Source organism: Geotrypetes seraphini, chromosome 7, assembly GCF_902459505.1.
Source record: "Geotrypetes seraphini chromosome 7, aGeoSer1.1, whole genome shotgun sequence".
NCBI lineage: Eukaryota > Metazoa > Chordata > Amphibia > Gymnophiona > Dermophiidae > Geotrypetes > Geotrypetes seraphini.
Genome location: NC_047090.1, coordinates 47,237,539 through 47,265,524, shown reverse-complemented (window position 1 = coordinate 47,265,524; position 27,986 = coordinate 47,237,539). Strand labels below are relative to the sequence as shown.

The window sequence follows — 27,986 nt, the reverse complement described above, 5'->3', positions numbered from 1 at the left end:
AGGCATTCGACAAGGATCTCTATGAATGACTACTTCAAAAAATTGTGAGCCATGGAATCGAGGGTGAAATACTCGTGTGGATTAAAAACCGGCTGGAGCACAGGAAACAGAGAGTGGGAGTAAATGGACAATACTTGGACTGGAACAGCGTCACCAGTGGGGTGCCGCAGGGCTCAGTGCTTGGACCCATGCTCCTTCAACATCTTTATAAACGATCTGGACATTGGTACGACGAGTGAGGTGATTAAATTTGCGGACGATACAAAGTTATTCAGAGTAGTGAAGACGCAGGGGGATTGCGAAGATCTGCAACGTGATATAATCAGGCTCGAGGAATGGGCATTGACATGGCAGATGAGGTTCAACGTGGACAAGTGTAAAGTGATGCATGTCGGTAACAAAAATCTCATGCACGAATACAGGATGTCTGGGGTGGTACTTGGACAGACCTCCCAGGAAAGGGACTTAGGAGTTCTGATCAACAAGTCGATGAAGCCATCCGTGGAATGTGTGACAGTGGCAAAAAGGGCCAACAGAATGCTAGGAATGATAAAGAAGGGGATCACGAACAGATCGGAGAAGGTTATCATGCCGTTGTACCGGGCCATGTTGCACCCTCACCTGGAGTACTGCATACAGCACTGGTCGCCGTACTTAAAGAAGGACACGGTACTATTCGAGAGGGTCCAGAGAAGAGCAACTAAGATGGTTAAGGGGTTGGAGGAGCTGCCTTACAGCGAAAGATTAGAGAAACTGGGCCTCTTCTCCCTTGAACAGAGGAGACTGAGAGGGGACATGATCAAAACATTCAGGGTACTGAAGGGGATAGACTTAGTAGATAAGGACAAATTGTTCACCCTCTCCAAGGTAGGGAGAACGAGAGGGCACTCTCTAAAGTTGAAAGAGGATAGATTCCGTACAAACGTAAGGAAGTTCTTCACCCAGAGAGTGGTAGAAAACTGGAACACTCTTCTAGAGTCTGTCATAGGGGAAAAAACCCTTCAGGGATTCAAGACAAAGTTAGACAAGTTAATGCTGAACCGGAACTTACTCAGTTAGGGCAAGTCTCAGTTAGGGCGCTGGTCTTTGACCTAAGGCCGCCGCGTGAGGGGACTACTGGGCATGATGGACCACCGGTCTGACCCAGCAGCGGCAATTCTTATGTTCTTATGCTAAGGCCAGCACTAAAATACACTAGTGCGGTTTTGTAAAAAAAAAAAAAAAAGGGGGGGAGAAGTGCCTATCATGCCTACGTAGGCACTTGGGCATAGTTAAAGCTGGAAGTGGCATTAGGCACTATGATTCATGGCATAGATAGACACCGGTGCCTATCTTTCACAGAAGCGTGATTCTCTATTGGACGCTATCGCGTGATTGCCATGCAATCGGTGGCCACTGATATCGGCACCGTACAGAGAATCTGGGTCTTAGTGAAATGAGTAAATTTTGAAAGAGTCCAATTTATGAGCATCTCTCTCAAAGTTCGGAGCAGAAATCCTTGGAATATTGGGTCCATTAATGTGTATGCCACTTTTGTGCTCATAACAGTGGTGTAGCAAGGAAGAGGGGTCTTCCTAAGGGCATGGCACCCTCTCCTTCTCTCCTTGCCACGTGCGCATACCCCTTGTCTTCCCCTGTACTTTTTTTTTAACTTCCCTGGGGTGAGGTTGGTACCCACGTTAGCGCTCTCTTTGACATCACTTCCGGGACCCTTGCCTAGGAAATGATGTCAGAGGGCGAGCCGACACCAACGTGGGCATGCTGCTCGCATTGGAGAAGTGAAAAAGGTACGGGGAAAGGGAAGGGGGGGGGCCCGAAGGTGGAAGGGAGAGGGCCCATAATGTGGTTAATGTGTGTTATTTTTACCACAAGTTGGGTCTTAGCAATACATTTAATAAAGTATGGAGCTCATTGACTGCATTTGTTAACATACAATAACAATAAGAGAGATATATCTTTTATTTCTTAGATTTTCTTACACATCCAGGGTGGGGGTTGGGGAGGGAAAAGTATTTGGAAGAGTTTAAAAATATTTAAATGTAATATTGTAATAAATAATATGATTTAATATATTAATAATTGGGAGGAGGGGGAAATGGATGTTTTCTTTAATAATGTGTGTAATATGGTGTATTTTATGCAATCTGTTAAAGTTATATTAATTGTAATACACTGTCAAAGTTTGAAAATTGATAAAGAATTTAAAAAAAAAAAAATCTAGGGGGGTTAATGTAACTTCTTTCATTTTTTTTTTTTCAACATCAGCATCTACTCTCAAATAAGTTCTTCTGCTTCGCAAAGGTCTGTCCCTGCCCCCACAAAGCAATTTTTTTTTTTTTTGCTGGGCAGAAAGTAGGCGGAGAATTCATTATGTGAAAATCCTCTCATTCCCCTGCATTAAAAGAACCCTATAGTTCTCCGAATCCTGCCCAGTCTGCGTGAAAGTAAAAATAACCAATGTACAACAAATGTCTGTAATCCACTCAAATGAAAAGGTCTATATTCAGTAAACTGCTGACCATTCTTATTGGACCTGTTATTTAATCATATTCTTGAGCATACTACTTTATACAGGGAAAGGCCTCAGAGTTAAGGAGTACTGCGCTTATAATCTCATCGACATTCACTGCCAGCGTAGATGTAATCAGTATACATACTCCATCCTTCAATCACTGGCCAAAAACCTGCTTAGTGCATTTTTACTATAATCTTTTTATCCTGGTTTTACCTTTTTTTTAACTATAACTGTGACTAATTCATTCCATAGTTAACATCTGAATAAAGACCACTTCAACGTTTGAAAAAAGCTAACAGGAGTTTACTTATCTTTAGTCTTTTTGGGTTTTTTCTCCTTGTTCTGTTTTCACTCATAAATTTCATATATTCTGTGCCATCTCAGACTACCGGGACCAGAACCGGAGCTTTTCCACGCTCTCGGAGCCAGAGCCCGAGCTGACACAGTTTACCTTTTCATGTGAGTGGATTACAGACATTTGTTGTACATTGGTTATTTATACCACTCAGTTAAGGTTTGAATGTAAAAATACACAGATCTGTACAGTGCATGTACTTTTACCCAGTGAGGATGACAAGGGACTTCAACAACCCCTAAAATTTCATATAATTGAAATTATCTACATCAGTGGTTCCCAACACTGTCCTGGAGGACCACCAGGCCAATCAGGTTTTCAGTATAGCCCTAATGAATATGCATGGAGCAGATTTGCATGCCTCTTACTTCCATTATATGCAAATCTCTCTCATGCATATTCATTAGGGCTAGCCTGAAAACCCGATTGGTCCTCCAGGACAAGGTTGGGAACCAGTGATCTACATTGTTTTAGCTAAAAATAAATAAATAAATAATTTACAGATGGAAAACACTCAATGGGATCTTGTTCCATGCTTGATAATCAAGCAACAGTCTGTTTGATCTTCTGCTTTGATAACTGGTGCAAGCCCTACTGGTTAAGATACCAATACAGTTTGTAGGAACACAGCCAGTTCTGATTATTGCCCCTTAAAAGTTGGAAAACGACTGTACCAGAAAAAATATAGCTAGACTGTAGAAGAATGTTTGATGTTCAGCCAGCTTTACTGAGCTTTTTCCATTGACAGAGAATGGGCAACGAGCCTTAGAGAATCAGTATTCGGTTTTATTATGCCTCTTATCAAATCACCCTGCCTTCACAGCCTGCATAAAAATGAAACATTTTTGCAACATCAATCTTTTAGAAGATTTCCTACTTTTAGATACCCTCCCTTTTGTTTTTTCCCTATATGTTCTCTCTTTTTACTTGATAAATTGAGTTCTACCCTTCTTCCCTTTTTTGTTTCTGTTTGTTTTGTTTTTAAATGTTTTTAATAATGATTATTGTTTTAAAGGATGTATTGTTATTCCATATATGTTTTTAAGACAATGTTCACCGCCTAGAAGGCCGATTGGGCAGTATATAAAATTTTTAAATAAACTTGTTCAATGTAATAATGTGATGATAACAATGTATTTTCATACAGTTTATTCTGATTCTTCAATTGTATACATTATAAAGTTTGAAATGTCAATAAAGATTTACAAAAAAAAAAAAAAAGGAGATTTCCTTTTCCATTTGGATGTTGAGGGTATTTTTATAAGGAGCCACCGATTTTAGCCATAAGGAATGTGAGTAAATGTTGGTATTTTTAAAATAATTTTTACAAGCTAAGTAGCAACTTACATAAGTACATGACTGCTTATAAAATACCAAGTAGCTTGAAAGGATGTGCATACATTTCATAGTGCCTAACTTCACTGTGGGTATGCACAAGGGTGAAGTATGGGCACTGTTCACACTTTCTCCTGGATTCTATGAAGGTCACCAAAATTGGGTGTGATATCGAGTTGCACAACTAAATTATTTAATGAGCAATTAACACTCAATAATTGGCTACTACCAATGAATTATTGGCATAACTTGGCACCAACATGGAGTTGGGTATGCAACTGTCTATGCATGATTCTATGAAGAACCATGCCTACATCTTCTCATGTGCAACCCAAAAGGGTTCATAACCATGGGAGGGGCAGGGGCAGGTCAGGGACATTCCAGAAAGTTATACTCCCCGATATTTAGCTGGCATTGGTCAGCGAGCTGTTGCAAGACCTTGTGGCAGCCATTTTGATGAGCTGCTGCTAGGGGCAGCAGCAAGGGGGTGTACTCCTATTCCCTCCAACCCCTGCTGGATCTCCAGGAACAAAGATAAGCATGGGGAGGCCTACCTATACATTGTGTGGCCTTCCAGGGGGGAGTTGTTGCAGCCTGGGGGGCAAGGGGCACAATTAGGGGAGGCCTGGAGGGGATACAGCAAAGGAGGAATGTTCGGGCAGGAGGTCAATAATTTTATTTTATTTTTTTCAGAACACAGGTTATGCAGGTGCCGACCTGATATTCAGTGCTGGTATCCGCATAGCAAAGTGGACAGATTTAGAGCTCAAAAGCTGTCTTAATCTGGCTGCTTTTCTATTCGGGTGCCAGCAGTTAATATGCCGGCACCACATAATTTGGGGCTCCTCCCAAGTGCCACTCCTGACCTGCCCACTTTTTACCTGGGCGGTCTGAGGGGATATTCAGTGGTACTCTCCAGATAATTGCTGCTGAATATCCCCACTTAGGTGGGGAAAGCGATTTAAGCAGGTAGGAGAGCTTCCTGCTCGCTTAAACTGCTCTGAATATTGGCCCCAAAGTTACTAAATTTTGTGTTTGGTTGTGTTGCCCAATTTGTGCCCCAGGACTTACGTCAGGTTTGGTATAAGTCCTTGTGCCAAAGTCCAGCACAGGAATCTGCAGAAAGCGCTATTCTATAGTGTTCAACCCTAAGTGCTTTTTATAGAATTGCTCTGAGTGTGGATTTTTCCCGGTGCCATTTATTAAATCCAGCCCTTACTATGTAGAATATAAAATTCCTGAATTTACATGTGCACTTGCAGAAAGCATATATTGACATTTACACCAGTCCTTGTGCTAATTCCTATGTGAAATCCTTCATGTCTACGCTAGCATTTTATAAATTGAAGCAGGCATATTTATGACTTTATAAAACAGATGTAAAATAGGCTATCTTCTTTATGGGTAATTCTATAAGTGGGTGCCACCATTTAGGTACCCCAAGACCATGTGGTAGGAACTATTCCTCTAAGCCAGTGTATCGCATATTAGTGTGCCGCAGCAGATTCCAGGTATGTCCTGAGATGCCGGTAAGGAGGAGAGGTGCTGGTACTGGCTGGCTGCTTACAGGACGTGCCTCTCACGACGAGAGGCATGTCCTGTAGGCAGGCAGCTGGTGCTGACGACTCTCCTTCTCTCTGGCGTCTCTCCTCCTCTCCCTGCACCTCCCCTCCTCCAGGATCCTCCTCTGGTGAAGTGACAGGTTCGGGGTCACAGCTGGAGGACGTTGATGTGATAACGTCAGGCACAGGCATGACATAATCGCGTTGATGTCCCTGCATGCTCAGAGACCTTCCGGCTGGGGTGCCGGGTTTAGTATGCCGCCGTGCTGAAATGTTTGCGGGACACTGCTCTAAGCTAAGCGGGAGTCCTCCACCTACAATCCTGCCAGTGAGGGGGTGCTGTTTCACTATCACATTTTCAGTAATGAGGGCCAGGCAAACTCTGTAGGACTCCAAGAAACCTGCTTGTTCCTAACAACTGAAAGCTCTCCAGGATTACTAACATAAATTAAAAAAAAAAACCCAAAAACCTATCAAGAAAAAGCCTTCATAAATAAAGTTGTCCTCAACACCCTTTTGAATTTCTGAATGTCTGAAAGCAGCCACAGTGGTCCAGTCAAGTTATTCCATAAAAGCACCCCTGCCACTGAAATTATTGAAGCTCTCATTTTCGCATAGCTTACACTTACTAGCTATTCACTAACCAGCTTTAACGCCCCCCTCTGACCTCAAGGGTCTACACCAGTGGTTCCCAACCCTATCCTGGGGGACACGACTGGCTGGGGGTCCCCCAGGACAGTGTTGGGAACCACAGGTCTACATGGTTGATATACTTTCAGCACCTGAGTCAGATACCAGGGGATCCCATAGTGTATTACTTTGAACAAACCAATATTTTACTGGTAGCCAATGAAATTGTTTCAACAATGGTGTTGCATGGTCAAATCTGCTCCCTCCACAGTATTTGGAACATAGGATAGAAGCATAACTGGTACTGGCGCTCCCAACATGCAGGCACCTGCACTTATGTCGGCTATAGGGCTGGTATAAGTGTGGACATCTAAATGCATGCAACTTACTGTATGCTTTAAGTAGCCTGTTTAAGTGGAAACATGCCCAATTCCTGCCCAAGCTCCTCCCCAGTATATGCCCTTCTTGCAAATACCTGCATTATTCTGTACATGCGCCTGGTTTAAAGAATCTCCCCTTTTATGTGAACAGTTGCAAGTACAAGTTTGCCTTCAGCTCATTCTTTCAGTTCTCGTTTAACTGGAAAATTTAATCAGCATGAACATTTTACAAGAGCTAGCTGTTTTCCCGGAGCATTATGCAGTTATGCATGAATTAAAAACTATCAGATGGAACAACTTCAAAATCACTGCAAATAGAAAGAGAACCTACATTTTGACTAGAATTTCATGTTTACAAAGCAGAAGATCGGGAGAATGCTTTATTTTGTTACTGAGTTTTTGCCTTCACATTAAACCTATTTACAACTATGAATTTATATCTAATCTTTTATTATTGTTTTGACACAGTGCTGAGAAAAAGTATTTGAATCCCCTAGGGCGGTCTGTATTTTAGCACAATTTAACCTCATGGAACAAATAACACAGACAGAAAAAAATTAGTTTGATTTTTTATTCAACAGTTTGCATCTTTGTATGACACTGTGAACTTCTTGTTCAATAATTGGTGGCATTTTTTGAACATCAATAACTTCAGCTAAACACTTTGAGTAGCTGTGATTATTTTCTTACATTGCCCTTGAGGGTTTTTCTGGCCCACTGTCCTAGTTAGAAGTGTTTCAACTCTGCAACATTTGAAGAGCTTCATTGCATGAAAAGCATGTTTCAGGATTTGCCACAACATTTCAATAGTGTTAAGGCAAGACTTTGATTACCTCAGTCCAAAATTTATTTATTTATTCCCAGGGGAACTCACAACAGTTTACATTAATTTATTCAGGCACTCAAGCATTTTTCCCTGTCTGTCCTGGTAGGTTCACAATCTACCTAATGTACCTGGGGCAATGGGGGGATTAGGGAACTTGCCCAGGGTCACAACGAGCAGCGTGGGTTGAAACTCACAACCTCAGGGTGCTGAAGATGTAGCTTTAACCACTGTGCCACACTCCCCCCCCCCCCTGCAAAATCTCTTTTCTTCAGCAATTCTGTTACATATTTACTTGAATGTTAGGTGAATGTATTGCTGTAAGTTCTACTTTTGCTCAATTTCAGCTCATGACTGGATGGGCCCAATATTCTTTATAGAATTTTCTGATATAATGCAAAATCCATGGTTTCATCTATAATGGCAAGCTGCCCAGGTTTTCATTCACCAAAGCATATTTCCACCACCATGCTTGATAGTAAGGATAAGGGTCTTACTCTAGAAGGCAATATTTTATTTTTGACAACAAAGGGCTCTTCTACTAAATAGTGTTATAACACAAAATTTTGATGTGCAGCTTTAAGAAGCGACAGTTGCATTCGCCTTGACGTAGGTCAAGATCTAGACATTCTTGTCATTGATCTTCAACTTTATCTGACCTGTACCAATGTCATCGAAGGAGCTCTTCTCAACGCTCTCACAGTCATCGTACTCCTCAGACCAGGAAGCATCCTTTTTCTCTTTCCTATAGAGAATCTTCTAGAATTAGAGATATTGATTCTGATCTTTCTGTAAAAAACACTGATACTGATCTTGAACCCACATTATCTGCTCCAGAGTCGTATGGCAAACCATCAGATCCATATCCTCCACTGCCAAGACACAGATCTCCTCCAGAAAGACTCTATGTCCCTAAATTTATCAGGCAGTTGGGAAAAACTTTGCCTGTTAAACTGGAGTCAGACATTGAGCCCAGAGCAGAATTCCTTGAGGTGTTAGATTATAGCAAGCCTTCTAAAAAGCTTCTCAAATTGCCTCTTCACAATCTACTGTTTAAGAACTGGGAGTCTCCTCTCACCCCTCCCATAGCCCCAAGAAAGATTGACTCTTTGTACAGAATATAATCCTGTCCCAATTTTTATAAGCCACAATTGCCACATCAGCTTTTGCTGGTTGAATCCATTCTTTAAAAATCCCCAGTACAAGAGTATATGCACCATGGATAAGTTTGTATAACTCTATGCTGACCAGCACAGTTCTCAGCTATAACTTCTATGTTATTTTATCTTAAATAACTCATAAAAAGTTGGCTGATTTTGAACAATATATCTCATCCGAGTGACTTCCAGAGTTCCAAACCAGAAAGCGTAAGGCAAGATCAGCTTTTGATGTGACATCCAGATCATCAGCTATGTCTATTGCTATGAGATGTCTTGCATGGCTGAGAGTGTCTGACATGGACAGTAACGTTCAGGATTGTTTAGCAAATATTCCCTGTCTTGGTGAAGAACTCTTTGGGGACAAAGTCGAGGATGCCACCCAAAGACCTATGCAACATGAACAAAGCTGGACAGGATACAAGGCTAAGACTCAGTCATCTAAATCTTCCCAGAGACCTGCTTCTTCTTCATATAAGAGGCACTATTCAACCATCTCATCCTCTTCCAAACCCCCACCATAGAAGAGGCAGAAATCACAGAAGTTTCAGACTTCAGCTCCATCTTTTTGACATGCTTCTAGAGCGCATAGCCAGAATACCCTTATCTCAGCCACCTCCACAACCCATCAGAGGTTGACTTCTCTTATTTTATCAATGCTGGACTCTCATTACCATAGACACCTTGGTTCTCAAGTTATACAGGAGGGTTATGCTCTTCATTTTATCACCATTCCTCCAAACAATCCTCTAAGGGAGTCCTCTTTCACATCTCAACAGACGTTCCTTCTTCTTCAAGAAATCGAAGCTCTGCTTAAATGAATGCCATAGAAGTAATACCCCCTTCCCAGAAAAATCAGGGGTTTTACTCCAGGTATTTCCTAATTCCAAAGAAGATGAGAGATCTTCATCCTGTTTTCAACCTTCGGGCTCCCAAACAAATATCTAGTAACAGAAAAATTTTGTATATTATCTCTGGGGAATCTATGCCCACTTCTCAAATGAAATGATTTATTGTGCTCTCTAGACTTCAAAGAGGCATATACACACATTTTCATTCATCTGGACCACAGAAAGTTTCTTCATTTTCGAATAGGTCATTATCATCTTCAATACAAAGATCTGCCATCTCGAAGAGTATTCACAAAGTATCTAGTAGTGATAGCAGCAACCCTATGTACCCCACAGATTTTAAGTGTTTCCATATCTAGATGATTGGTTGATAAAAGCAGTGCACTCATCTACACAAGTGAACATAGCTTTTCTCCAGCTTCTAGGGTTCAAAGTCAATTTTCAAAAGTCTCATCTTCAACCCTCTCAAGTGTTGGAGTTCATAGAAGTCTTCTATGGGCTTTTCTACCCCAACAAAGACAAAATACTTTGCTTCAACTTAGTAATCATGTATCCTTTCTACAAGACATCTCAGCAAGACAAATGATGTGTCACATGGGTCACATGGCATCCAAAGTTCATGTAGATCAGCTCAGTGGAACCTGGCATCTCAGTGGTCTCGGGCCACAGATTTCTTATCCCAATGAAACATAGTCACCTTGCCTCTTCATCAAGCTCTCCAGGGATTGTTGAATCCAGCAAATCTCTTCAGAGGTTTGCTATTTCACATCCCTCCACATCAGAAAGTACTCATGATGAATGCATCCACCTATGCACGGAGAGTTCACCTGAATGGCTTCTGGACTCAGGGGATATGGTCTGCTTGAGAAAAGACATTTCATATCAACCTCTTAGAATTGCGGGCAATTCGCAACGCCATGAAAACATTTCAGGATCATCTTGTTCGAACAGACAATCAAGTGGTCATGTACTACATCAACAAACAGTGGGGAATAGGCTCTCTTCCTCTGTGTCAAGAAGCCTAGCACATTTGGAACTGGGCAATTCCTCAAAACATATGTCTCAAAGCCATATATGTGCAAGGCAAATAGACTATCCTAGCCGACAATCTCAGCAGATTTCTTCAGCTACACAAATGAACTCTCAACTCCAAAGTCTTACACCACATCTTCTCACTTTGGGGGACTCCTCAGATAGACCAGCTTGCATCTCCTCACAACCACAAGTTGCCTCAATTCGGCTCTAGACAGTACTCTCCTCATCATCTGGAAGTGGATGCATTTCTTCTGGATTGGTCACACAAGTTCCTATATGCATTTCCACCATTCCCTCTGATCCTGAAGACGTTAGTCAAGCTCAAACAAGAGTCAGTCACCATGATCCTGTTAGCTCCTCAGTGGCCCAGACAACCTTGGTTCTCCCTTCTACTTCAACTGGCTATCAAGGATCCAGTTTCATTACATAGCTTTTCATCTCTACTCACTCAGAGTCAAGGATCTCTTTTACATCCCAAACTGCAATCTCTGCATCTAACAGCTTGGAACCTCTCGACCAGTCTGATGAAGCCACCATTTGAACCACTGGCAACTACTTATCTTAAGTTTCTCACTTGGAAAATGGTCTTCTTGATCTCTGTCACTTCTGTTCATCGAATAAATGACTACAGACGTTGGTTTGTGATCCAACATTTAACGTATTTCATCACAATAAAGTGATTCTTAGAACTCATCTTAAATTTCTTCTGAAAGTTGTCACAGAATTTCACCTGAATCCAATGTGCTGCTTGTGTTATTTCCAAAGGTAAAAAAAAAAAAAGGAATTTATTGACCCTGATGCCTAAGGCCCCTCCTATGGGAGGGGCCTTAAGCACCTGGGCCAATCAGGCCCTAGGCCCCTCCCCAGTGCATCCCAAATGCACGCACTGGGAAGAGACAGGTTTGCCATTCAGATGAAGGCGGGCCGGCCATTAAAAAAAGGTTAGAGAGGGTTCTGGGGGTTAGGGTGTCCTGGTGGGGGTGGGGATCCGGGTGAGGGTGGCAGAGGGATCCATGGAGTGGGCTGGATGGTCCAGCAGGGGGCCGGGGGGGGGGGGGTGTCCCACAGGAGGGACTGGGCATCTCTTCTGCTGGTGAAGATTGAGCAGATTTGGGGGGGGGGGCTGTCCGGCAGGAGAGACTGGGCCTACTTTATGTTTGAAGATTTACCCCTCTCAAGGAGATGTGATTGTCCATGGTTTCAGTCTAAAGTACAATTTCTACCAATTTGCCCTTAAAATTTTATACAGCTATATAGACCCCTGCTATAAATTACCTTCTCTGTGAAGACATATAGGTGGCCTGTTATAAAATGACCCTCTGTATGTAAAAAAAGGGTCAAAGTTTTCCAGTAAAGCACCATGGATATTTTTTGTTTTCAAAATGCATTTCTGTGATCAGTGTCACTGAGGACCACATAACTGTGCTTTAGAGTATTCCAGATTTTACTGTACTCTATACCTTATTCAGTACTATCATGTTTTAAGATAATAATAATAATAACTTTATTTGTATACCGCAATACCACAAGCAGTTCAGAGCGGTTTACAGAAGAAGAGGTTGTAGATATACAGTGATGTTACAGTAGATATTGTCAGGTACATTAGTGAAAAATTTCAATTACATTGGAAGTCGAGAGTGGTTAGGTAAAGTCGGGAATATGTCAGAGATACCACAAGAATTTCAGGGATACAGCAAGGCAGGAAGAGGGTTAGGGAAATTTATCAAAGAGGTAGGTTTTGATTGATTTCCTGAAGGATTGGTAGGAGGGAGTAAACTGAAAAAACACCATGAACACCTTCTTTCACATCAAGCAGCATTGTGGGGTAAAGACCTAGATCAACTGCTTTCGCCCACTACTTATGAGGAATTCAGAAAACGTCTAAAAACTCAACTGTTCTTAAAGTATGTAGACAACTGACCCACTCATCTTCTTTCTCCTCCATAGTGATTCCTCTGTCCTATTAATCTCTTTCTCCTCAACACACATTTCCGGTCCTATTAACTCTCCTCTTCCCCCCTCTTAAATTCAATCAATTTGTACCTCGCTTAATCTATTGTAAACCACATAGAACTTAACGGTATTGTGGTATATAAACTGTTATTATTATTATTTGAAATGAGGGTGGATAGGCATTTATTCCATTTGAATAACAGTGTTCTATCGAGGAATCTCTTGTAGAGACAGCCCTTCAGGGAGGGGAAGGCAAACAGATAGGTATTGCGAGTACAAGTGGTGCCTGGAGATACAAAGTGGTGTGACAGGTAGATAACCTCATATGTAAAACTATTCACTCAACCCAAAATAAGCTGGCCATTCTTAAGTTTTCTGCATCTGGAAATCAGAACCTGCATTTACTTACTCATGATCTGTGACACATTAATAGTTCCAGTGAGCTCTGTTGTACTTTTGATGACGACGACGATGGATATTAATAACCCGTCAAATTTTCAAACATGGTTTGAGGTGGGTTTACATATCGTGAAACTGATTCATTAATTGGGAAACTGAACAAAATTAATGTCATATAATAAAAGATCATAAAATTTTAAAAAATACCTTTCACATATAAGGCTCATAATAAAAATTTGGGAAATAATGTTTCAACACGTACCCAGTAAAGCACATCGGTCCAGCCCTCCATAGTGATACACTGAAACACGGTTAACATGGCAAAGGCAAAATTGTCAAAATTGGTTATGCCGTGCTTTGGCCCATCCCAGCCTGCTCTGCATATCGTGCCGTTTAGACAATGCCTCCCATGCCCCGATTCAGGGGCACACGGTGACGGGTCCTCTTCTGCAGGGATATCTTAAAACGAAACGGAAAGAAAATGACAAAGATGAGCACTTGACCAAGCACGAGAAATAGCAGGTTTTTAATTCTATGAAGATGGAGCTAGATAACAGCAAAGGCAAATCTTAACAAACTACACCTGGCAATGATAAATTCCACAGGCCTATGGATCGTCTCACCATGAATTAGCTATAAACTCTGGAAGAGATAAAATGATCTCATTTGCATTACATAAGACTGTGCGACTACATCAGTTGAATTTTTCCATTCAGTGGAAGCAGTTCTATGAGTGGGGGCTTCTTTTCATGAACTGGAAACCACATCAACCCTTACCACCTACAAAATGGGTGGCAGTAAGTGTTCATTTGGTGATTTTTAAAAACGGCCGTGCACTGATGGCAAAGTCATCAATATAAAATATTAGAAAATAGGCAATTTTAAAGTTGTGGTAAAAATAGCCTTAGCACATATGAAAGGCCCGTGTAAGGACGTGGCAAGACCACTTTTGCTGCAGCTTAGTAAAAGAATCCCTTTGTGACTAGGAAACGTTCTGCAGAAATGACACCTAGATTGAAGGTTCAGACATTATTCTTGCTCAAGAGCATATGCTAGAGGTGCCTAACTTCGGCCCTCGCCAGGCCAGGTTTTCAGGACTGTGCATGAGATCAATGAGGTTTTCAGGAATGTGCATGAGATCAATATGCATACATTGGAAGCAGTGCAGGCAAATAGATCTCATGCAAATTCACTGGGGAAATCCTGAAAACCCAACTGGATTCGGCCCTCGAGGGCCAGAGTTGTGCAGGCATGGCATATGCAAATGCATGCACAATATACAGAATCATTTTGTAAAGTCTGAACTGTTGCGGCTCCATTTGGAAGACGGCAGCGTTTTCACAAGCCCTATCCCCTGAAGCTCGTCTGGTTGGGTTCAGGGGACATTGTTCTTACTGTAGAAATGAACCTGGAAGCAAGCTGAGTTTGAAATAGGAACATTTCCTTTTTTGATTTTCACAGTTCACTTTCTGAGCACCATCAGGGTTGGGGACAGCTCTACAATTATAAATTATATCTACACATGCTGCATAGATGACTCAAATACTTGTGATGAGAGCTTCCTCCCGCCCCCTTTATATAATAGTTTATTAAAAATATTTAAAAATATTAACACCACTATTTACTGTAGTATATTAGAGTGCAAAGTCATAACAACATAAAAGTTGCCATACTGGCATAGATAAGGTGACCATACGTCCCGCTTTGAACGGGACCGTCCCATTTTGGGATCCCCTGTCCCGTTGTCCCCACACACAGCTTTGGGATACTGAAATGTCCTGTTTTCAGGGACAGCGTCCCGAAGCTGTGCGCGGGGACATTGGGACAGGCGATCGCTTTATCATATTTCCCTATCTGTCCCGGTGGGCTTAAACTCTATCTAGTGTACCTGGGGCAATGAGGGGATTAAGTGACTTTTCCAGAGTCACAAGGAGCAGCAAGGGATTTGAACCCACAGCCTCAGCCACACACATTTAGACACAGGCTGGTCAGTTCATTCACTACCAGATGTACTTTGTTTTTCTTTTCCAGGTGAGGGAAAATTTATTGTGTGTTGTCAGTTATGAGTTCAGCACCCGCAATCATTTTCAAAAGTTGGTTTCTATGTGTGTATATACAATGCTCCCCCGCAAATTTGTGGTCCGCGGTCCCGGTCATTCGCAGTATTTTCAGACTGCATATGACCGGGCAGGAGAGGGCAGCCGGAGCGCAGGCGAGTGAAAGAAATCACTCGCTGTATTCTCCGACCGCCTCTTCCTGTACTAAAGTCGGGCCTCACCAATCAGGAGCTGCGACTTTAGTACAGGATGAGGCGGTTGGAGCACACAGTGAGTGATTTCCTTCACTTGCTGGCGCTCTGGCTGCCCTCTCCTGTCTCCTCTGCTAAGAACCGTATTCACAGTTTTTCAACATTCGCGGGGGTTCCTGGAATGGAACCTCCACGAATATCTGGGGAGTACTGTATGCAGGTCCATTGCCTTCATTGTAGCTGGTACTGCTCCTTACAGAGTATTCTCAGTTGTGCCAAGATTTGAGCCTATATGTAGCAGAACACCCCCAGTTCCTGATACAGATCCCTATGCATGGCTGAGACTTGCAGCAGGAGCTGGGTGAGGGTATATCACACGGGAACTTACCAGCAGGCATGGTAGCTGTTTCAGGTTGGCCCTTAGCTCCTATGGCCCCCCAGCCTAGCTGTGGGGGGGGGGGGGGGCTGTTCCTGCACAACTTCTTCCCTCTCCAGTGAGGAGTGGGGGCATGTCTCTCCAGAGGTCCTCCTCCTCCTCTGCCTGCAGATGTTGTGGGGTGTGGGCCTGTTGTGGTGCAAGTGGCATCTCCTAGGGTCCGAGACCATTTCCTATGAGACCCTATTGAGTGCAGGCTTGTCCAGCATGGGTAGGTGTCTTGTATGTTTAAAAGGTTTGCAATTGAGGTGAACACATCCAACATGGTTTCGCATAGTGGTGCAGCTGGCTACCAGTAGGCAGGGCCAGCGCCATCTAGGGGTAGCTGTTATGAGATCACATAGCAGGAAACCCTAGAGCCAATAACATGATGCTCATATCTGTGTGTCCCCTAGAAAGAAGTGTCTCCTTATGAGCACGCAGGTTGGGACAGAGCCCTATTGGAGGTTCTCTGGGTGATGAGGCACTGAACGGGAGGTAGCATGCCACTGCATTGTTGCAAGGATAGGGCCATTGCCACAGTTTTTGTGAAGGCTGTGGATGTGTGCGCATCCCCAAGGTGGTGCAGTGGTTAAAGCTACAGCTTCAGCATCCTGAGATTGTGGGTTCAAACCCACGCTGCTCCTTGTGACCGTGGGTAAGTCATTTAATCCCTCTATTGCCTCAGGTACATTAGATAGATTGTGAGCCCACCGGGACAGACAGGGAAAAATGCTCGAGTCAGTAGCACATTACATTACATTAGTGATTTCTATTCCGCCATTACCTTGCGGTTCAATGCGGATTACATAAGAATTGTTATGACATTAAGCAGAATTTTAAGGAATAGTCTGAACATTTTCTAATTTGCTAAGGAGTAGATAGTGTTTCAGGTGAAGCACCTAACAACAACATGTTCTTATGAACCAACAATAGATAAACTGCAAGACTGACCCCCAAGTCAGCAGGAGAGAACTTGCTTCTGCCTGCAGCACAGAGGAGGGCAAAATTCCTGATGGCAGGAAGGCCAAAATACTGTGGCAAGTGGCAAATTGGGGGAGAAGGTGATAGGCAGAAAAAGTTTTTCCATTGGCCTGGTTTTCTACACTCGTGACTGCTGGCCTCCCTTTAAGAACATCAGGTAGAACAGTCAAAATGAAACTGAACGAGTCCAAAACAAAACTACTTTGGCTCGGCCCAAAATTAGATCAGCTACCCACCCTCATCTCATTGTCCTCTGGCACCACACTGCAGCTTGAGTTCTCAAGTAAAGTTCTGGGCATCATCATTGACTCTACACTCTCCTTTAATGACCACCTCAACTCCTTGGTTTAAAAAAAAAATGCTTTTTTAGCCTTCACATGCTGAGGAAAGTGAGATCCTGCTTTCACCAACAACATTTTGCTGTCCTTGTACAATCCATCATCCTTTCCAGATTGGACTACTGTAACTCCATCGACTTAAGTCTAACCAAGAAAAGCCTTCAAAGACTTCAGTGGATTCAGAATACCGCGGCTAAGCTAATCTTCACAAAAAGTAGATTTGACCATGTCTCCCCACTTCTGCCAAACTGGATTCCAGTGATCTCCAGGGTTCACTTTAAATGCGTCTGCCTAACTTTTAAGATCCTACACGGCATCCTTCCTCCCATTATTCCACTATCTTGGAATTCCTTGAATCCTGATACCACCCAAAAATTCAAACTATCCTTCCCCTTGTTAAAAAGCGTATTCCATGCAGGAAAACTAGGGACATCCCTCTCCTTCAGAATCACAGAGCTCTGGAATAACCTTATTATCCCACTTCGGAATCTGGGCTCCCTCCAACTATTCTGAAAACATCTGAAAACTTGGCTATTTTCAAAAATGTAATACTTCCTCCCTATTTCTTCTTTATACTAAGCCCTCTAGACCTTCTTTATACTAAGTTCCTGTAACCCTTACTTTGGTATTCCTTCTTTATACCAGTTCCTGTAAACCGTACCAAGCTCTACGATTGTGGAGATGATGCGGTATACAAACTTAAGGTTTAGTTTAGTTTATTGACATCCCTATATGGAGCATATAGGCCCCATGCTGAATTTCTATGATTTGCTATTGCTGCTGCAGTCTGAAAATCAAAACATTGCTGCAAGTGCTCCTGATTACCCAAGGAAGTGGGGATAGATAAAGAGGGAAAGAGAAAAGTGGGAGATGCTGGGCAGGGTGATAAAAAAAGAGACAGAGTGTTGCAGGGCAGGAGAGGGAGAAGCTGTTGAACCTATAGAGCACAGAAGGTGATCAAGAGTGAGAGAGATTTTGCAGGTTAGGGCATGGGGAGGGTGGAGGGGAATGTCACAAAGAGGAGAGAAGGGAGGGATAATGTTTCAGGCGATGAGAAGCGTGGCGAGACAGAGTTATAAGCTGTTGCAAATTAGGACATGGGAGGCTATAAGAGAGAGGAGCCGATGCACAAAAGTTAACAGTAGAGTCCTCATTCTACTATGAAATTGGCAAAAAAATATATAGCTGTAGCATGCTTAAACTAATGAGCATGCAAATTACTACCATGATAAAATAGTGGCAGTAATCTGTGGTTTGACGCTCAATGTTGACTTTCCGAATAGTGCACTATTGGCTCAGGCACTGATAAAAAACAAAAAAAGTTGACGTTAAAAAAAGCCATATATCACGGCACACTTACTCTAAGGTTACCATATTTAAGGATGGGAAAACCTGAACGCATGACCCCGCCTCATCCCAGCCCCAGCCACACCTCGTTCCACCTCCAACTCCACCCCCAAAAAGCCTTGTCTGTTTTTGCCAACTTCCAGGCCATGTCTTGAAGCACGGATCCAGCATGCACGGATGCGTGTGACCTCATGCTTGTGAAGGCCCTCCAGATGCAGCCACAGCTCGGGGCTTTCCAAACTGCTGTGTTTTGGAAAGTCTCTAAAAAGAAGACTCGTCCGGGTTTTCTCTGATGTCTGGTAACCCTAACTTACCCCCAACCTACCATCTTTTCCCAGCACCACCAAAAATATCCCTGGTGTCTAGTGGTGTCAATGCTGATGGTATCACCTTGCTCCCCCCCCAAATGGAACCTTCCCTAATATTTTTGGGTGGTCTAATGGTCCCCTCCCTCCCTGTCACACAAATTCCCTGGTAGTCTATGGTCTTCTCCCTCCTTACACAGTCCCATTTAAAAAAACTCCCTAGTAGTCTATGCCCACCACCACCACTTCACAACCCCAACCCAAGGCCCCCCCGACTCTGAACCTGGAAGGAAGCAGAAGTGATGCTCACTTGTTGCTGCCGCTGAGTGCCATCATTTACAAAGTAGTGATGACCTACCCCACCTAGTGCATCCAGGGAAGCAAAGAGTAGGTCACGTCTACCATATAGAAACTTTGTGCAAGAACTGAGAATGCTCAGGGAGTGCCAGCATTGGATAAGCAGCATAGAATCTGTTTTACTACTTGAGATCTAGCTAGGTACTTGGGACCTGGGTTGACCACTGTTGGAAACAGGATTCTGGGCTTCATGGACCTTCAGCCTATCCCAGTATGGCAATTCTTATGTTCTTATGACTTCCTCTTTCCTGCAGCAACATAAGAAGGGGGCAACTCCAGCAGTGACTCTCTTCGGATGGTAAAGATTCAAGATTAGCACCACTGCCTGTGCCTCCTCCATTTGCTGCAGATTCTCACCAAATCTCCCCTTAATCAGTTTTTAATGTTACTATGTGGGACACTGCTCGGAGCAGTCAATGTAGTGCCAATAAAGAGGAGTGCAGAAGCATCTGAGGAAAAGGGACATTTGAGGTAAAATAAAACACTCCAGCTTGGGGCTACGTGGAAACAGCTGAGACAGCTCAAAAATGAACGGCTGGCTTGCAACAATAAGCTACACGAATCAGAAGAAATTGTGAGGAACAGGGGAACTGCTAAAATAAAAAATAATTTTAAAAAACCCCAAAATGTTAGAAGACCCATTACATCTATTATCCTGCTGGCGGAACAGAAGTAAGCACTGCCATTCTTCACAGGACCATAAACAAGTGTCAAGGCCAGCAGTATTTAACTTTTATCACCCACTGAGCCATTTTATTTGGAAGCATAGTCACTCTGAGATATTTTTTCATTACACTGTGTTCCCATTTAGGTCTGTGCATGCAGCAGTGTAAACGAAACACACAAAGAGCCCTACAGAGTAGCACGGCATTCCTAAGTGCCAGAGTAAGTGGGGAATTCCTTGATGTCACAAAGGGGAAGGGGCATAGAAAGAATGGCATCCGGGGTGGTGGTGCCCTTTCCCCTTGCTCATTCCCAACCCCCCCTACCGCTACGTGCCCCCATTCCCTTCCCCCTTACCTTTTAATTTTCCAGACACGAGCAACATCACAAACTTACTGCCTGCGTCATGTTGGCTATCCCTCTGACATCACTTCGTAGGCGCGGGGCCCAGAAGTGATGTCAGAGAGAGGCAACACTGACGAGGGCAGCAAGTTCATAATGCTGCTCATGCAGGGAAAATTAAAGAGGTTCGAGAGAAGGGAAAGGGTGCATGCGTACGGCAGGGGGAGTCGGGAAGGAGCATGGGGGGGGCAGCAGCGAGGTGAAGAGGACGGGTGCCTGCACTCCTTACAAAGACTGCACCTGGGGATGACTGCCCCCCCCCTCTACGCCACTGCAAAGGGGACAGTTTTATGAAACATTTTCCCTCAGATTCAATACATGGTGCCCAAATTTGGATGAGGTGTGGATGCAACTTAATTGGCTAACAAGCTGTTAACCATCAGTAATTGGATGCTAACAACCAATTATTGACCCTAATTAGCACTGCTTGTGCATGCATATGGCTGCCCATAGCACGTAACCCTAAAGGGGGTATGGCCTTGGGAGGGACATGGATGGGTCAGGGGTGTTTTGAAAAGTTGGGTACACATCCAACTTGGGTGGTGGGATCTAGACCAGGTTTCAGCAGGCCCATGAAAATAGGTATTGGTAAGTGCTCCCATGCTGATTTCCCCATTAGTCCATGGCCATTAACATGGGAGCACTTACCAATACCTATTTTCTAGGTGGTAAAGACTCCCACGGTAATCATTTGCTAATCGACTGGTTTGCAGCAATGTAGCTGTGCTAACCAATTAACACACAATACGCCTACTCTCTGCCCCCAAATACACCTCCGGCACAAAAATAAAAAGTATTTCTTAGTACATGGGAGGTGCATGCAGATGCCAAAACTACTGCAACACGCCTGAGTGCACCCCACAGCAGTGGTTTTTAGCCTGGGGTGATCTAGCTTTAGAGACCCTTAGATACTAGTGGAACTTCTGAAGTCTTGATTTCAATGTTTAAATTCTGATTTGAACATCTTTTCTAAAATGCAATTTTAAATTTTAACACCCCCCCAGGGGATCTCCCATATATGATGGCCCTATATTGAATAATTAGTTTTACACAATAATGTTAATAGTTGTGGCTGTCATTTACAGTATAATTCTTATAGCAGTGACGTATTCATAAAACCAACGTAACACAAATCCTGTATACAATTGCAGGCTAATATGCACCTGGGTTCATTTATATCTGTTTGACAGGAGGTGTAAATGATTGTACAGTATATATATATATATATATACCCCCTCTTCTATTAAACCGCGCTAGCAGTTTTTAGCACAGAGAGCCACGTTGAATGGCCCGCGCTGCTCCTGATGCTCACAGGAACTCTATGAGCATTGGGAGCAGCGCGGCTCCCTGCGTGAGAAACTGCTAGCGCAGTTTAATAGAAGAGGCCCACAGTGTGTTCAGAGAGCCATTGTACACTTATAAAAGGGAAAATAATTTTACAGATAATGTGGAGGAAATTATGTGGAGGAAAGCTCAATACTATATACCACTGACAAAATATCTTTTTCTAAAAAATTTCATAAGAGATCATCGGTAAATTTTTGCATAAGGTGAAAGAACTATATGACAAAAACATACCTCTTTAGTCCAGATCTATCATCATTCAATCATTTACAGTACAGTCCAAATTAAATATATCATCGCCATATGTTGTGTGTATAAACCTATTAACTGACAAAGTTCAAAAATTGTTTCATGTCTTCAAATTACAGACTGATTGAATTTCAGTTTCGATGCTGGAACCGGTCCCAAATCCATGTTTGGCCTTATTTTACTTTCAGCCAAAAAATGCTGTTGCATTTTTGGCTGGAAACAAAACTATGTGTGCAATCCTCTCTCTTTCCTGACTCTGTCTCCCCCTAAACCAAAAAGAACCCTTCTCCCAAGCCTCCTCTGTGGCAGCCCCCTCCTGAACCAATTTTACCAGCAACAGCTCCCTCCCGGGCCTATCTTGACATTAGTGGGTATTAGGTGCAGGAGCGTCCCCACTCGCTCTTGCATACAGCAGCTCCTGGTCAAAATGGAGGAACGCTAACAGCTTCCACTCTCCTCCACCTGATCAAACACCCCCCTCTCAGACCCATTTCCCAGTGGCAGTCCGCCTCATGGACTCCCCTTGTGGCAGTGCCCTCCTCAGCCTATCTGGTGGGTAGTAGGTGAAGGAGCGTCCCCACTCACTCCTGCCCTGCCAGTTCCAATCCCCCAACTACCCCCCTCTGCCGCGGTCTCGCCCTTCCTCTGACTTCAGGGGCAGGATTGCGGCCAGGGAAACATGCTGCTGAGGACGACAGCAGCCTGCAAGGATTCCAACAGCACCGGCAATCCTATCTGCAGGCTGTGGTAATTATCTGAAACTAAGACCAGGCGGCCAGGGGGTAAGCTGGAGGATGCTGCAAAGAAGGGGGGAACATGCAGGCCTTTTGGAGGGGGAAGATTTATAAACTATAACGAGTTTTACCTCATGCAAAGTTGTCAATTCTTTAATAAGACTAACTATTTTTTCTGCGGCCCTCCAAGTACCTACAAATCCAAAGTGTGGCCCTGCAAAGGGTTTGAGACAGTTGGAGACCACTGGTCTAAAGTCTGTTTTGAGAATGCCCACTTGGACGTTTTGACTAGTAAGACATCCAAGTGATGGTTTATGCTGTCTTTTAGGACATCTATCTTTTTTGAAAGTGAGCCCCTGTAGGTGAGTCAGAAAGGCCTGCTAGAAGATGTTTCAATAGATAATTTGAATTTAACTGAGATTTTAGAAAGTTCAACAGAGGAAGTTATTTCCTGATCTATACTGTTAGTTTCTTTTGTATTTCTCCAAGATAAAGAGACTTTATTGAGATTGTTTTTAGGTCTTGTAATTGTAGTTTCTTGGGTGGAAAAATATCCGTGTTTCTTGGTATCTTTAAATGGACTCAATTCAAGAAAAAGAAGTTCTTACAATAAAGAAAACAGATTGTGTATATGGGGGAGGGAACAAATTTCAATTAAGATATCATTGTAAATATGTAATATTTTTGGAAAGACGTACATATATTTTTTATAAGGTCTCTCATTTACAATTCTTTTTGAAGGGAAGAGGTGGCTCCAACCCAGAATCCAGAAGTTACACTATTTTGAGCCAAGATATTTCCTGGACTTAAGAACTACATCTTGTTTGCTTGGTTTTTCTTTTTCTGCTGAACTAACTTTCTCTTAAGAGAATATTTGGATACTTCTCATTTGTGGACTGAGATAATATATAAAATTAAAAGAAATAAAACAAAAAGAATAAAGATAATACCTAAGAACATAAGCAGCGGTGTAGTAAGGGTAGGAGGCGCCCCCGTGTCCCCACTCCTTCCACGCTCCTTCCTGCCCCCCCCCCCATTGCACACTTGCACTCTCCCTCCCGTACCTCATAATCTTCACCAACACGAGTGGCTTCTGCAGCATGCTCCTCACGCCAGCATTAGATTTCCCTCTGACATAACTTCCTGGCCCTGTGATCCGAAAGTGATTCAGAGGGGAACCAGGCTGGCATGAGCAATAGGCTGAAAATACTCGCACTAGCAAAGATAATATGGAGGTATGGGGTGGGAGGAGGGATGGCGCGAGGGTAGTATGGTGTGGCAGGGCCTGCGCACCCACTGACTTGGCGCCTGAGGTGATCCGCACCCCTCACACACCCCCTTACTACGCCAATGAACATAAGAATTGCTATACTGGGACAGACCGAAGGTGCATCAAGCCCAGCATCCTGTTTCCAACAGTGGCCAACCTAGGTCCCAAGTACTTTTTTAATTGGACTTAGTGCATTGTTTGATTAGCTTTCAAAGGTGACCCTTTTTCCTCAGATCGGAAATAGGCAAATGTTGACAACTGTCAATATATGTAAGTGAAACATCATAGCAGTAATAGGGCCACAACTGTAAAATACAGGATGTCCTCATCCCAGAGTAAAAAACCCTGGAACAGGATCATTAGAACAAATCTACATAATAAAAACAAAGGATCTCCTCTCTCAAATACCGTGATAGCAGATAGCAAAAAGGTGCTCGCAGTCAACCTGAATGTCCCCCACCCCATCCCTCAATCCTCCTTCACTCTCCACATATCCCTCCATTCCCTCCAGAGAAAACACTGTATTAATGTAACCCCCTCCTTCTCAGACTAAGGTAAAAGGTATCCCTCTTGAAATAAGATTTGTTTTGTAGTCGTGCACACCGAGGGTTAAATTGATACCTTTCTCCAGGAGAAGGGGTGAATTACATAAACAAAATAATAATATATAATAATATGGTATAACCTTGAAATAAAAAAGTTAATTAAACGTATAATAAAATAAATATAAAGAAGCACTAAGAATTCAGAATTTAAATTAGAAATAATATTTAATAAATAAATGCTGTAAAGCAAATCTAAACAAAGAGATTCTACTTCTCCTCTGTAAAGTTCTTCTTTTTCCTCAGATTTGGGTATTTGAGGCTTTATTTTTTTGCTATGTACAGGTACCACGTAGGCGCGCCCTTGCTAGCAGAATCTCTTGCTAGCAGACTTTCTCTTGCTGGAACCAACCTACTACTCTGACTTAAACAAACCAATAAGGGAAAGCCCTATCCTAATCTAATAACCCCCAAATTTCCTAAATATACTTTCTAAGCTAGGAAAAAAAAATAGATAATTGATGTTCCCTATACTTTTTCCCTCCCCAGAATTTACTATTTCTAAAATCACTCAAATTTCCTATATCTCAAAACACATATAAAACCCAAAATCTCAATAAATTTTACAGAAGATATTAAAAAACTTCCAAAACAGTTTATCAAATTTTCTTCACCAATATTCCCTCATGACATTACACAGAAATCTCACAGACTATTTCTAACACCCAACAGTCTCACAGATAAAACAATTCTTCACATCCACCAGCAAGAAATATTTCAGCTTTGGAAATTACCAGAATCTATGAATCAAACCTCAACTTCAACCACAACTTACAATTCTTATTCAAAATTCAATAAAATCAACTATAATTACCTTCACAAGAGCCACACAAGCCAAAACACCTCCTCACAGAACCAAGTTACCCTCCCAGCTGTCAAATCTGACAGAATGTTCAAGCAGCTGATGCTGATCTCTGCACTAGGACAGCAGACCTGTGCAGGAAATTAGCAACAGAAAACCTCAAAAACTGCACCAATACAAACAATACACAAACCATACTTCTCAAAATAAAAAAACACACAGATATTTCCTTCCAGATCCTCTCTGCTTCATTAAACCCTTTAAAAACTTCTTTAAACCCTGTTTTTCACACTCAAGTAACTATTAAACTTTTAACCCTGGTTCCATTAAGACAGTTGGCAGCCTCCAAAGAAGAGTCAAAAGTATGCCACTGGCCTTGATAGTGAAGGCGTAGAACTACTGGATAGAGAAACATAAACCAAAGTTTTTTCTCAGCCAGAGTATAATATAACAGGTAAAACAATTTCATTTTTTCAGTTAAAGTGGCCGAATAGTCTTGAAATATGCGGACTGCAGTCGCCAAATTTCAAAGTAACCCTAAGTTATTCATATTTTCTCAGAATTTATGATTGTAGTTAAGCAATTGGCAATGACCATCCGTGGGCATGCTTCTCAATTTAGTTCCCTGCCCAAGCGATGGGCGCGTTCCAGGCATATCGGGCCCACATCCTCCCGCAAAGGAAAAGTGTCTCTCAGCCAGCTTTCCAAGGTCTGCAAGAGAGCAGGTCCTGCCACAGTCTCAGGGATCCCGAGGAAACGAAGGTTAGACATGCGGGATCTGTTTTCCAGGTCTTCTAGTCTCTCTGATTGTTTACGGGTAAGATCCCGTAAGTCTAGTAAGGTTGCAGAGTGGGCCCCCTGGGTGTCGTCTAGCTGGGAAACACACGTTTCCAAGTCTGTGGTGCAGCGGTTAGTGTCCGTTAGCATAGTCTCCAGCTGCTGTAACTGGGCGGACAAACGATCAAGGCCTGGCTGCATTGCTAGAGTGACCGCCTGCGTTATGGCATTCAGCGCCTCCGGGGAAAGCTGACTAACCTCGGCCGAGGTCCCCGGCGCCGTCTTGTCAGCAGCGGGAATCGAGCGGTCACAGTCCTTTTTCGTGGTGCGAGTGGCCATCGGAAGCGCGCCGGCGATTTCAAAAATTTGTCCATGCGCCAACCAAGAGAAAAGACGATCTCCTGGCGGGATCGTGTGCGCTGCAGTAAGGCATAAAGTTTAAATTTTTAGACTCGGGCCCGGGAGCTCAGGCAGAAAGCATCCGCCCTGGCCTACTGCATCACGTGACTCCCCATTACTGCATTTATATACACAAGTGGCTTGTAATACAAGTGCTGAGTTATAGAACTGCCCTTATAACACCTAATTTTATGTGATAAACATGTCAGAATTCCTGAGAATAGGCAGAGTATGAACTTTATAAGATTCCTGTCTATTCTTTCTAGTACATCCAGGAACACGATTACACCTATCTTGAATCAGGTGTAAATGTGTGCACTTGTTTTTCCTATGTAATTTTATAAAGGCAAATAATACGCATATATGTTCCGTTTATAAAATACATGCAAACTAGACTGTGTGCCTATATATGCCTTTCCTGCCTAGCATCCTCTTAGTATTCTTCAGTTGTTTATTGTCCACAAGTATGAAGCCTTCCTAGAATCATGACCAGGCATCCCAAGATTGCTTCTTGCCACAAGGTCACCTTGGTCTTTTTCCTGATGCCAGACTTTAACACTTTCTCTCTTTCTCTCCTCTGACGCAGGTGACTTTGATGTCAGAGGCAGGAGACATGAAACGGAACGACAGCCTGAGGGAGCCTGCCCAACAGCAGCAAAAACAGTGAAGACCGGAACGCTTGTCCAAAGTGAAGATGAAAGCTGTCTCAGACTTTCCACTAATCCATTATAAGCAAAAAGGGCAACTTATAAGCGATGGCTCATGCTTTTTTAGCCTGCACTGTTATCTTCCCCACTTATTATCTCTGTTCCTTAGAACAGGTTTCATGAGAAGGGCTAAATGAAATATTGTAGATCACCAAGAGAGCCCAGAGGAGAAGATGTTTCCACCGCAGTTTGTTGAATAGGAGTGGAGGAGAACTCTGTCTTGAACCTATGGTATGCAAAACTTTCAAAAAGAAAGTTTTCCAAATTTACCCCTCCAAACTTTTATTGCCTTAATCTCTGTTATTTGTAACCCCATTTTTGGTATCCTTTCGCTCGGTGGGTACTAGTGAAATTGCATGAGTTAAGTCTAAATCGAGATATAGTACTTGGCAAAGAGAAATGCAGATGTGGCACATAAACCAGTGGTTCCCAACCCTGTCCTGGAGGACCACCAGGCCAATCGGGTTTTCAGGCTAGCCCTAATGAATATGCATGAGAGAGATTTGCATGTAATGGAAGTGACAGGCATGCAAATCTGCCTGAAAACCCGATTGGCCTGGTGGTCCTCCAGGACAGGGTTGGGAACCACTGACATAAACTATCAGTAATAATATTTTTATTTCTCAGAAGTTTTAAACTAGAGAATGACACAGGGACAAATTTTGCCCTGTCCCTGCAGGAACTCATTTTTCTATCCCGTCCCTGCGAGTTCTTTTCCTGTTCTTGATCCATTCTTGCAAGCTCCATCCTCATCGGCACAAGCCTCAAACACTCTAAAATCATACATGTTTGAGGCTTGTGCAGTTAAGACAAGAGCTTACAGGAATGGGGCAGGGATAGCGACAAAACTCACGGGGACCAGATGGGGAAATTGAGTTCCTGTGGGGACAAATTTGTCCCTATGTCATTCTCTATTTTAAACCCTGCTAAACCACCAGGAACCCTACTTCTGCCCTTCCCTAACTTTGCCCCTTGCTTATTCTCTTCCCCATTCATATGAAACCCCCCCCCCCCCACATCCCATCTCTCCCCAGCTCTGACCCTTCAG

The 27,986-nt window shown here is 43.0% G+C and overlaps 1 protein-coding gene across 22 annotated transcripts in view; it reads right to left on the bottom strand.

The window, feature by feature from the left end:
* CACNA1C (calcium voltage-gated channel subunit alpha1 C) overlaps positions 1-27,986 on the bottom strand; it is a 1,333,094-nt gene that overhangs the window by 513,918 nt on the left and 791,190 nt on the right. For all 22 annotated transcript variants that reach the window (XM_033951116.1, XM_033951118.1, XM_033951120.1 and 19 more), the window contains one exon: positions 13,258-13,454. In XM_033951116.1, coding sequence (XP_033807007.1) covers positions 13,258-13,454 — 197 coding nt within the window. The remainder of the gene's footprint in view (positions 1-13,257; positions 13,455-27,986) is intronic.